At 37.8% G+C, this 12,876-nt stretch overlaps 1 protein-coding gene across 7 annotated transcripts in view; it reads right to left on the bottom strand.

Annotated features, from left to right (window-relative positions):
* Positions 1-217: 217 nt before the first annotated feature.
* ITP (ion transport peptide) overlaps positions 218-12,876 on the bottom strand; it is a 104,127-nt gene continuing 91,468 nt past the window's right edge. For 5 of the 7 annotated variants that reach the window (XM_069505521.1, XM_069505522.1, XM_069505524.1 and 2 more), the window contains exons 2-4: positions 4,257-4,471; positions 2,772-2,898; positions 218-769 (exon numbers count right to left, since the gene is read on the bottom strand). In XM_069505521.1, the coding sequence (XP_069361622.1) occupies positions 2,772-2,898; positions 4,257-4,471 (342 nt within the window). In that variant the 3' untranslated portion in view covers positions 218-769. The remainder of the gene's footprint in view (positions 770-2,771; positions 2,899-4,256; positions 4,472-12,876) is intronic. The other 2 variants (XM_069505526.1, XM_069505525.1) reach the window with 2 other exon arrangements.

Here is a 12,876-nt window from a genome sequence, read left to right as displayed (position 1 = left end):
AAAAAACTCAGATAAAAAGCGTAAGTTATTTAATTAAATACTGCGTTTGGAATGCGTCACAATATAATTAAATAGGCAATCTCAGTCGGATTTTTTAAATTAATTTTTTACGGCCCTGGATGCAAGTCCTTTAAGGCTCAGAAAATTTTCTTTTTCAAAAAGACAGATTAAAAATTAGATGACCAGCATCGGATCCAGGGAAATATCTGCCTCAATATTATTATTTTTTGAACGATTTTTATTACCTAGGAGGCGATCTAATACAAATTTAATACAATCAATAAAACAAATCTTCAATATACATTACACTCCCGTAGCAAGAAGCTTTACAACACTTATATGTATAACACAAAATAATAAATGTCCTTAGCACTGTATACACATTATCTAATACAAATTATGATAACATTACAATTAGTTGCAAACATAAATATTTTTATGTCGCGTTAAAGACTAGAATACGTTGAGGATAGAAAGCAGACGTCAATCTGGAGGAACTTGACTGTTTCTGTTCTGCTTTTTGTTGGCAAAGCGGTGGAATTGTGTTTTACCTTTACGCTGTAGCTTTTGTTTAAACAGTGGTTGTATATTCGATCGGTTGGGTTATACAAGATGGCGTCATGTCAAGAGTTGGCGCGAAATGTGTTGGCTGTGTGCATGTTAGCGTTTCCCGATGAAGTCGATCATTTGATCTAACTGTTCCTCCTCGTCGTAGAGGTACAAGGACTCCATGCAACCCTTGAAGTAGGGCGAAGTGAAACATTTCGACCTGGAACATAAAAGTTTACATTACAAAACTAATCGAAATGGTTTCTACATAGTTTTTAAATTTTAACGGCCGGCCATTAGGTAAATTAATAATTCTATTTGTAATCTGTCGATGGATTAACAACTTAGCAACGCGACGTTGTTATTTGTCAAAAATTGCATTTTAATTTAATTTAATTTTTAATTTAAACAACTTTATTGTTAACAAAATTACAGAGAGTAAGAATACAAGATACGCTTAAAAAACAAAGGACGACCTTATCACTAAAGTGATCTCTTCCAGGCAACCCATACTTAAGAACTTATAGAACTATAAGACGGGGAGTCCCAATGCATGCATGTTATTTAACAACTAACAACGTCGCTAAGAAACTTATCAACAGATTATGGATAGATTATTATTACCAATTTCGATCGTAAAAGGAACTAGAGACATTTAAATAACGCCAAATCATTTTAGCATTGCATTAGGGTCTCTGTAAAACCCTATTCCGGATATTTATGGGTCTCTAAATTATTGCATTCTCATCTTAGATTGCAGCACTAACAAGCGAAATCTTATTGTATCCGCAAATGTAGCTTAGGTTCAAGTCAAGAGTCTATGGCCATCTTCTAGGCAATTGTGCTCCATCTTAGGCTGCATCATCACTTGCCAACGGGTCTTACGGATTTTTCTAAAGTAAAGTATCAAGAACAAAAACGTTTTTAAACGTTTTTAAATATTTAAATTCTCAGAATATTAGCAGACAAAAAAGTAAAAACAATCGAGAAAAATTAAAACAGGTTTAGAAGATTATTATTAAAACAAATTCATATAACCACTATCGTAAAAGTAATTTGTGAACAGTCTTAGAAATTAACATGCACTTTATATGTTACAAGAAATAGATACCTAAAGAATTAAGAATACAGAAAGTAGAGATAAATTATACGGTACCTAGGTACATACTTACATAATTATTACATAACCACAAAATAGGATACAAAAAATGATGTCTAACATTTAAAAATACAATAATATGATAGCTGCTGTTAACTTTAAAAACATATTACTCGTATGTTCTAAGATAAAAATATTATGAATGATACACTCCAAAATAAGTATTCCAATACAAATATCGGACGTTTAGAATTAGGATACAGTTATAAAATATTAAAAATAGTTGCAATTTATTCAATTGTCACATAAATAAAAAATATTGGCTTTAGATTTTACCAAATTACCAAAAAAGTTAGCGAAGAAGTGCAAACTGGTGCAGATTTGCATGCGGTTAATAACCCAATACCTACTTTAATTAAATGAGTAACAAAAATTGCGTGCGTGCTTATAAAAGAAAGCGTGGTTAATGTAGAGCTGAAAGAGAAAGGATATTGAGAAACCAAAAGCCATTCTGAGTAAAGTGGTAGGAAGAAAGGGTATCACTAAGTGTTGGCTTGGGAGATATTTTTGATGTTAGAGAGGGATAATTTAATTTTTGGATTCATTTATTCTGAATTGTAATAACTACTATATAGTGTGAGGAAGAAGAAAAATCTTCTCTATTAGAGAAGTCTTGAACATAGCCTTGGCCATTGCATTTGATAAACTTTTTTTATTGCAAGATTGCGCTTGATGACAATCATGCTTAGTAAAAATCAATGGTGAGGTCTAGGTTGGAGCCTGCTTGCCTAGAAGGTGTGTTTGGTAAAAAAAATGGATAGCCTTAAAATATTACAAGACCAGCATCTGACAGGGATTTTCTATGATCTTTCTATCAGATGAATTTGGGATTGCTTTCTAAAGATTTCTCTTTACAATGGAGTACCTACTGAAATAGATAGAAAATTTGAAAAACTAGGTTTTGGAACGGACTTAGATTAGAATAGTTTCAGTTATTATTATTTAAAAAAAACATGCAATTAGGATTCTTGGAAAAAAAGTAAAAAGAGATTTTCACAGTTCGTGATCCATTACCGAGGAAGAAAGGAAGGTAGGAAGAAAAAAAATAAAACTCGCCGGGTACCTAATCAGTAATCCCTGGGTCCGCCCCGTGTAACTGTTTTATATACTTCTTGAATAGTTCTAGTTGGTCCGTCTCTTGCAGTACTTCCACGCAGCCCTTGAAGTAGTCTGTCGTAAAACAGTCTTGCCTGTGCCCCAACAATCAATACATATTTTGAGTAAATTAGCAATAAAAAAGTACATGAGGGGGGGCGTTTTTTTATAAAAGCTTTCAAATTCGTCAAAACCTTAAATGTTAAGCTGAGATCTGTAGAGCGCATTTTGACTTTGCTCAGACTTAAGATTGAGTTAAAACGAGACAGATTTATGTAAGAGATATAGCTCTGTGTCTTTTTAACTCTGTCTTAAGTCTACGCAAGGTCACAGAGCCCTTAGATTTCAGAACCTTTAATGTAACTTTTCAAGTTAACGTTAACTTTGCGTAAAACTATCGTTTAGACGGAAAATTCTCCATCCCTTTCTCGTAGCTATGACAGTAACGCGTTCCAATAAAGAAAAGAATCGAAAAGAGTGGCGTTTATCATTCGATCTCCCTTTATACAGTAACCTGTATATAGTGTGTGAGTGAGACGACAGGATTAGCGCCGCTTCGTTTCAATTCGTTTTTTCTTTCGTTTCAATTTAACTTAAATTAATTAAAAAGTTACATTCGAGCCCCTGTAGAATACTTTTATTTCACTACATGACAAAGGAAATTGACAATTTTTAAAGTTTAGGGCTTAGCAATTTTTTTTTCTAAGGCTGAAAAACGCCACATTTAAAACAAAAAAAGAAGACGAAATTGAATTCACACTGGCTGAAAAACGCCACAAAATTAAATTGATTAAAATAATATGAGCTATGAAAGTTGAAAATTGGCCACTCGTCGATTTTCAGATAGACTCGTAGATAAAAATTATTATCTTAGGAAGGAAGTTCAATTTACGGGTATTTGTGACGTCGTTTGCGTTCACAACTGTATGTACTGAAAAACCCAACGCTGCAAAGCTTGTATCTCATCTTATAATGCGCGATCAAGCCTGCCTGTCCATTGGAGCAGAGATGAGACTTGTTCAGCGGGCCAATCAGACTATCGATAGATGACGTGATAATTTTATCACGTCATCTAAATATATAAAAGTAGGTGACTGACTGTCTGATCTATCAACGCACAGCTTAAACTACTAGACGGATCGGGCTGAAATTTGGTGTACAGATAGCTATTATGACTAGACAAAGACATCCGCTAAGAAAGGATTTTTGAAAAAAAACCCAAAGCTGGTAAAATAGGGACTTGAAATTTGCGTAGGTAGTAGGTACACGCGATAAATCGCGGACATAAGCTAGTCTTTAAATAATGTGATAGGTGTTTTGAACACATCTCCGTTTCAAAATTTTCAATGGACAGGCAATTGCCCTGTTTTTCAACTTTCTTAGCACGTGAAACAATATTGATACTAGCTGAAAAACACCACAATTAAAAAAAGCAATCAGTCTATGGTCGCACCTGCACAGAGTGAAAAGCTGCGGCTCCCGAAAGAGGTTGTAGCAGTCGTCACAGATGCGGTCGAGGCGCGCGAAGATGGCGGCGTCGTACACGCCCTTGCACTGCAGGTTGAAGAAGGAGCGGCGCGCCACGTGGTGCGGCGACGACGCGGCCCGCGGCGCCGTGGCCAGCGCGAGCGTCATCAGCGCGACTACTTGGATTGAGCTTAGATGCATCTGGGAAAGATAAAATTACAACGTTACATACTTAAAATAGAAATAGCTATTGCGCTGGAACCATGTCTCATTAACATCGAAATGACGTCATTTTGACCCGAAATAAAAATATACCATTAGCGCGAAACTTTAGTTTAGTGCTGCGCGTGGCCGCACTAAAAAGGCGGCCACGCGCATTAGCAATTTGCGGGACTTATTCATAGTTACATTTTTTAAAATGAAAATAACGAGCAGGCGGGATCACCTGATGTTAAGTGATCATACCGTCTCCCACGAACATTTGCAGCTCCAGAAGAACTACCAATAGTTGCCGGCCTTTCAGGAATTTGTTGATCTGCTCATTGAATAACCCCAACTAAATTTGAAACTAAATGGGCAGATCTCAATCCAATGGGAGCATTATGAAAAGGATTGCAATACATTTAGACCTGTCATTTTATAACTTCAGTTTTGGCTTGGATAAAAGTTAAAATACCTAAGTAGCTTCCGGCTCACTACAGTGGACGGGTCTCCTCTCAGTGAAAAAGTTTTGGCCATAGTCTACCACGCTGGCCATGTGCGGATTAGTAGACTTCACACACCGTTGAGAACATTATGGAGAACTTTCAGGCATGCAGGTTTTCTCACGATGTTTTCCTTCATCGTTAAAGCAAGTTATTTAATTACTTAAAACTATGTGCGTAACTCCGAAAAGTTAGAGGTGCGTGCCCGGGATCGAACCCCCGACCTCCGATTAGAAGGCGGACGTCCTAACCACTAGGCTTGCTATGGGATCACAGCTTGTATGGTAGGTACGTATGTGTTATCGCAAATAGGTCACACTGAAGGCATAAATTACCAAACCATAACAACTGTAACACTAACACAGAAAAAAAGGGTCCACCCGTTCGCGACGTAATCCGAAATGAAAGAGAAGACCGGTTCAAAATCAGCGGACCCACACACGGCGCCCATTATACGCTTTGTTTATTGCGAATAGTGAAACGCCGGACAACTAGGGCCACCAACGGTTAAGATTTCCCAAGAAAGTCCCACTTGAGTTTTCGATATTCCACCGTACTAGCTACCCAACTTTGGAACTCACTTCCTGAAAATGTCAGAGAGAACTGCCACTCAGTACACTCATTCAAATATATCATTAATATAGAGTATTTTATATATTATATATATTTGTATTTTTCATATATTATGTATATAATGATTTATGATAAGTATTATTATTGTATATAAGTTGATTTGGGTATTTATTATAAGATATTTATGTAGTTTATTAGATTCTAGTACCGTAGACCAATTCCACTTCTCGATACGCCTTACTCACAACCTTGAATGGGAAGCTGGAAGAAATCTCTGTTTAGAGATAAGCATTTCCGATGTAACTTAATTTATTATTACTTTGTAACTACAATTTTTGGTATATGAATAATAAATAAGAAGTCGGAAAGAAAGTAGAAAGAGAAAATTATTAACTAATTACTTAGATAGGGAAGGGTTTCATTTTCTCATAGGCATAAAATATTGGATAAGGCCGTGTTTGGTGGCACGCTCTCGAAATGTAGTAGTACCTAATGTATGCAGACTCTAGTGAATAAGTTTTAAATAAAAAGTTATACCTTCTTGATACAAAAATGTATCAAACCAAGGTCTACCAATAGATAGTTGTACATAGTTAGCCACAATGAAAAAGACGAAGAAAAGTGATAATAAAAACTGTATCAACTGTTTTAGCTTTTTAACTATCGTGAGTGATTTCTATTATACATATTATATCACATTTTTAGGCTTTACTCACGTGTTTAGTCGACGTTAAGCTAACTAGTTTCGAATCCATCCCGGGTCCTTTTTCACAGGGACTCGGTTCGCGGTTAAAGTCGACTGAACACGTGAGTAAAGCCGTTGTGTGATATATGTATACTACAGTATACATCAACTGCTCTACATATTTTATTGAGTCCTGTATTTTGAAATCAGATGGTAACCCTACTGAACCATTAAAGGCAGGCTATAGGGAGATTGTATTAATTCATACAACCTCAAAAGCCGGTGGTCTCGGATAATCGCCCGTATAAACTATAAACACTTTATGCTTGTCCACTCCACTTTACTTAATCGCTGTCACAGAGTACTGACAGAACAGAACTTGCCTTTTGCCAAAATTATATCGAAGTTTTCTATTAATTTGTGTGACTTGTGATAGAATAGAAAAGATTAATTTTATTCGAAATAGTGACAAGTGCTTTTGTCGTCGTCACAAGAATTTATATGATCAACCCATCCTCGGCTCACTAAAGAGCACGGGTCTCCTCTCAGAGCAAGAAGGGTTTTGGCCAGTTAGTCTGACCACGCTGGCAAGTGCGAATTGGCAGACTTCACACATCTTTGAGATCATTATGGAGAACTCTCAGACATGCAGGCCTCCTCACGATGTTTTCCTTCAAGTGCGTGCCCCGGAATCGAGCCCGCTACGTCCACCTCCGATTAGGAAATCACTATTATCACTCTAAGATCAAATTAAGACACTTCAAAAAATGGTTTAATACCGTATTATGAACGAACTGATGAAGCGATACAAACACACCCACGCACAACTGCCAAACACTCCGTAAGTAGTCGAACAATAAAGTGATCTCTATCGCTCAATTAGTCTGTATTACTTAGTAGGTGTTCCCTAATCTGGTCCGGCGACTCCGCCCGCCCGCTCGGAGCACCTGATAGATGCCCAGCTACCACCTGGCCACCATGCTACCTGTTTATAATTCTATTAATAGAACTCGCTTCTAAGACTAGTACTGCAGTAGAAACTAGATTGTAAAGAAAATCTGCCGCTTTTCATTTCAATTCACATGTAGTTATAATCGTTATCATGATCAACTCATCGACATTCAACTACTTAGCAAGGGTCTCCTTTCACAGTGAGAAAGAAGGGTAGGTATATCAAGCGCGGATTGACAGACTTCACACATCTTTGAGAACATTAGGTATACATAATATTAGAGAACTCTCAGGGTGAGATCTATATAGAGCGCACTCTGTCTTAGCTTAGACTTAAGAAAGAGGTAAAACGAGATACAGCTATATCTCTCACATAAATCTGTCTCGTTTTAACTCTATCTTAAGTCTGAGCAAAGTCAAAGTGCGCTCTATATGTAGATCAGCCTTACTTTCAGGCATGCCGGTTCCCTCACGATGTTTTTCCCCTTGGTAATTAAAGCAAGTGATATTAATTAATCGCTCAAGGGCTGATTTTTTAAATCGTCAGATAAGTTTTACCCCAGGAATAATTTTGAGACTTTGACAGTTTTTGTATAGAAAATCTGTCAAAATGTCAAATTTATTCCTCTGAAAAAAGTTATTTGACGATTGAAAAACCGGCCAAGTGCGAGTCAGGCTCGCGCAACGAGGGTTCCGTAATACAGTCGTATTTTTTTGACATTTTGCACGATAGTTCAAAAACTATGATGCATAAAAATAAATAAAATTCTGTTTTAGAATGTACAGATGAAGATCTTTCATATGATACCCCATTTGATATAGTGATCTGACTTCAAATATTGAAAATACTAATTTTAGTTCATGACCACAACTTAATTTTTTTTTGTGTCATTTAACCACAAATTCACGGTTTTCAGATTTTTCCCATAATGTCAGCTATAACATCTACCTACCTGCCAAATTTCATAATTCTAGGTCAACGGGAAGTACCCTGTAGGTTTCTTGTCAGACAGACAGACAGACAACAAAGTGATCCTATAAGGGTTCCGTTTTTCCTTTTGAGGTACGGAGGAACCCTAAAAATCGGCTCTTAAACGCACATAACTCCGAAAAGTTATAGATGCATGCCCTACTATATTTTATATATGGTATAAGTAGCTGAATGTGTTATAGGTATTTCTAAATATGATAAATCGTTTATAGAAGACCTACATATTACATAATAATGAAAAGCATGTGTTCCAGCTTACAGCACAAAAGAGCCTATTGTGCACTTACAGATCTTGAGTGGATTGAATCAACGCCTTGTTGCTCGTATAAACCGTGAAGCACAGGTTTTAACTGTACCTATAATCTGCTAGGTACAATAAATAGTTATTGTCACTTGTCAGGGATACGTGAATTTGAATCATCATCATCATCGTCGTCAATCCATCGCCAGGTTCATGACTGAACACGTTTCTTCTCTCAAAAGGAGAAGACTTTGGCCACAGTCTATCATGCTGGCCAAGTGCGGATTGGCAGACTTCACAGAAAAAATTGTGTAGAACTTTCAGGCATGCAGGTTCCCTCACGACATTTTCCGTGATATCAGTACCCTTATTATCAGTAACCTCATTATAAACGCGAAAGTGTGTTTGTTTATTGATTTGTTGGTTTGTCCTTCAATCACGGAGCTACGGAACGACGAGATTTTTTGCATGGGTATAGTTAAAGACATGGAGAGTGACATAGGTTACTTTTTATCCCGGAATATCAAAGAGTTCCCCCGGGATTTTAAAAACCTAAATTCACGCGAACGAAGTCGCGGGCTCAGCTAGTTTATAATACTTTAAAACGCATATAATTATTTCCCAAAGGTAGAGGTGCGTGCACGGGATCGAACTCCCTCCCTACCTCCCGAATAGATGCGGACGTCTTAACTAGCTAGACTATCACAGCAAATGTATAAATTAGATGAATCTCGAAGAAGGTTCCTATTTACATAAATGATACACGCACTAAAGGCCACCCGTGCGAAGCCGCTACGAGTTAGCCGGTAAACAACCTAATCGTCCAGAAGTTTCTGTAGCATTGAGCTGACAGGACTTGCGATTGCTTCTCACGCGAGCCATGGCGTCTAATAACTTTATTATGCCATGAATCAGAGCCCCGAGGCGCGACGTACAGTCTATGACTAAAGTACTTTAGGTACAACTAGCTTAGGCTCGCGACTTCGTCGGCGTGGACTATTTAAATTTCAAACCCCTACTTCACTGCCTTAGAGGATGAATTTTCAACCTACGTCATAATAGCTATCTGCGTGCCGAATTTCAGACCGATCCGTCCAGTAGTTTGGGCTGTGCGTTGATAGATCAGTCAATCAGTCAGTCAGTCACCATTTCCTGTTATAAATTACTAGCTTATGCTCGCGACTTCGTCCGCGTGGACTACACAATTTTCAAACACCTATTTCACACCCTTAGGGGTTGAATTTTCAAAAATCCTTTCTTAGCGGATGCCTACATCATAATAGCTATCTGCATGCCAAATTTCAGCCCGATCCAGTAGTTCGAGCTGTGCGTTGATAGATCAGTCAATCAGTCAGTCAGTCACCTTTTCCTTTTATAAATTATTTAGGTACAATAAGAAAGATCGACCAAGTGCGAGTTGGGCCTCGTTCTTTTGGTGTTCCGTAAATAATATTATGAACAACATATTTTTGGCGTATGAAATATTTATTTCCGAGCTAGACATCTTAACAAACCATTAAAAAACCGCTCCCTTCCCGATTGCCATTTCCACTTGTCGCGTACTATATATTATATGACTATTACTTTTTAAATTGGCTTTACCTATTCTAAAAACAAAGATTTTATTTTTTATAGCTGTCACTGAATACCAGATTACTTACCTACCAGTAACCAGTACCACACAATACTCGTACAATCGTATTATCATTTACTAGGTTTCAATCGATTTTATACGATGTTACTCTTTAACTCTTTTAAGTAAATGTGGTTGATTCTTTTGTGCACAATATCTAAACTAAACTATGAGTTTAGTTTAGATTGGGTGAGATTTATAGAGCGCACTCTTACTTTGCTTAGACTTAAGACAGAGTTAAAACGAGACATAGCTATATCTCTCACATAAATCTGACTCGTTTTAACTCAATCTTAAGTCTGAGCAAAGTCAAAGTGCGGTCTATAGATCTCAGCCATTGTGCACAATAGAATGACAGGTCTAAATATATTGCTATCCTTTTCGTAATGTTCTCTGTGGAAAAGAATAGCATTAAATTAAGTCCTGACAATTTAGTTTAGAGATTCTGTACAACAGAATTAGCCCCTAATATCTGTGCTAAAAGTCTGAAAGAAAAGTAGGCCAAGTTACTAAAGTGCTAATTTCTAAAGTGCTGCAAATACAGCTTTCGGTAATTTTGTTTCAAGCTTTTCTTTGTCCGTCACAGTTCTAAATAATTCTGTAGCAAAGGTCTCGTAGATGCTCTACGTGATTAAATTAGAACTGAAGAGATCCGTAGAACCGACATAGCTCAACGAATTGCAAAGCTGAAATGGCAATATGTGGGGTATAGCTCAGACTGCTCAGAGGACTGATGGTTGGGGTTCTAAGAGCCCTCGCCCACGGCGACTTTTTGTAGCGATGCTGTCGCGCGTTTACTAAACGCACGCCAGCATCACTACTAACGCGTGTTAGTCGCATTTGCAACGCGCTACTGCATCGCGACTGTATCGATGCAAACGCGCGACCGTGTCGGACGACATCGGGGAAAGAACGGAGGGAGGGTGGCGCATGAATGGAGAACCAAGCATCAGTGCAACATTTTTTTCTCGTTTGCATCGAGACAGAAGCGCGACAGTATCGCGTTTGCATCGCGACTGAATCTAAGACCGTGGGCGAGGGCACACAGCTAGCGACCGCTTCGCGACTGTATCGATGCGGAAGCGCGACAGCATCGCTACTGTATCGCTACAAAAAGTCGCCGTGGGCGAGGGCTCTAAGATGCTCGAGCGGAAAATGTAGTTGTTAGTGGATAAATGGATAGCAGAGTGGAGCAAGACCGACCGTCAAGAGGCATATTATCACGTCCAGTCTATCTACTTAACTCTACGTTCGTACTGTCTATCGGGTGAGACGACGAAGGGAAATTATATCTATATGTATAACATACCTATCAAGGCATACCTATTATATGGGCTACAAAACACTGCCTTAGACCTGATAGGCATTGGACCATGTGCCAAACAGTAGGGTACAATCCCGAAAACAACGGGACTAACTGACACTTTTTGAGTATCCAAGTCGAAATGGATATGGGCAGGGCATGTCTGTAGGACCACAGATGGGCCCGTTTACTACTGGGATGGAGACCACATACCGAAAAAAGAAACGTTGGAAGACAACCATCCCGTTGGTCGGTCGGATGACATTATCAAGCTTGCGGGAAAAACTTGAAGGAGGTTCACCCAACACCAGGAAGAATTGCGTGCATATGAGGAGGCCTATGTCCAACAGTGGATAAATAAGGGCTAACAAGTAGAAGGAATTATTATAGGCATACGTTAGATGATGTAAATGTGTGCGTTCGGTCCCACGCATTCGCTCGCGCACCACGGGCGCATACAAAATACAAATGCGTTGACTACAGTCGCTAGACTGCTCGGCTGCCACCCAAGTGAGCTATAGGGCTGACAATTCAATAGAAACATAATAGAAATAGTTTTTTTTATTATTATAAATCTTCTTTATTCCCCTATCTCGTGGGAATTTCGAAATGTCCGGGCTTATATCTTGTCTCACATTATAAAGGGAACCTCAGTGCAAAATTTCGGTTTTATAAGGCTGAGATCTATAGAGCGTACTTTGACTTTTCTCAGACTTAAGTTTCAGGTAAAATGAGACAAATATATGCGATATAACGCTGGCTCATTTTAAAAGTGTAGTAAATTTTAGCAAAGTCAAAGAGCGCTCTATAAATCTCAACTTAAATTAGTAGGTAAGTCATGAGTTTTTTAATAATATAATATATATCATTTTATTTTTAATTTAATCTTCACGTTCATAATTGCCAACCCTAGTTCTACAGCAAATGAAATGCGTCCAGCCCAGCTATTTTATAAGAAGTTTGCGCTGTTTTTTTAAAGAATGCGGTCTATAATTGCACAGCTGCGTTTATCCTAGTCCAGATACCTTGTTTCCGAGGGTACTTGATGGTAATAACAGTGTCATTCGTTATGCGTAGGTACAGCTCTTTACACTTTGATAGGTGCCGACTGACTGGGGCCGCGTTTTAAAATCCTCCTATTTTATAGAGCACCTAGAATATCAAAGAATGATGCGCATTTCAAAACTAAGGTAAAAAGTTCATGGGTATCTAGATTCTAGATCTAAGATGTAAAAAATGTGCATTTTAGAACGATTTACATTACACATACGACATATTATGTATTAAAAATTTATTTCGATATTTCCTTCAAGTGTAGGTAACACACTTTGTAAAATTATAAAATAGAATCCAGATAATTATTTCTTTAAAATAAATAATTATGATAAGGATATTTTAGTCTATGTAGGACGGTAGGACTTGCCCACGGACGAGTTATAGGTATACCTACATAAAAGCTATTACTAATAATTAACGATTACTTAAATTCCATTACATAGCTATGTAGCACAACAGGAAAATCCTA

Source organism: Maniola hyperantus, chromosome 20 (genome assembly GCF_902806685.2).
Source record: "Maniola hyperantus chromosome 20, iAphHyp1.2, whole genome shotgun sequence".
NCBI classification, from domain to species: domain Eukaryota; kingdom Metazoa; phylum Arthropoda; class Insecta; order Lepidoptera; family Nymphalidae; genus Maniola; species Maniola hyperantus.
Note: the sequence above shows the minus strand (reverse complement) of the source record. Positions and strands in the feature narration are given on the sequence as shown.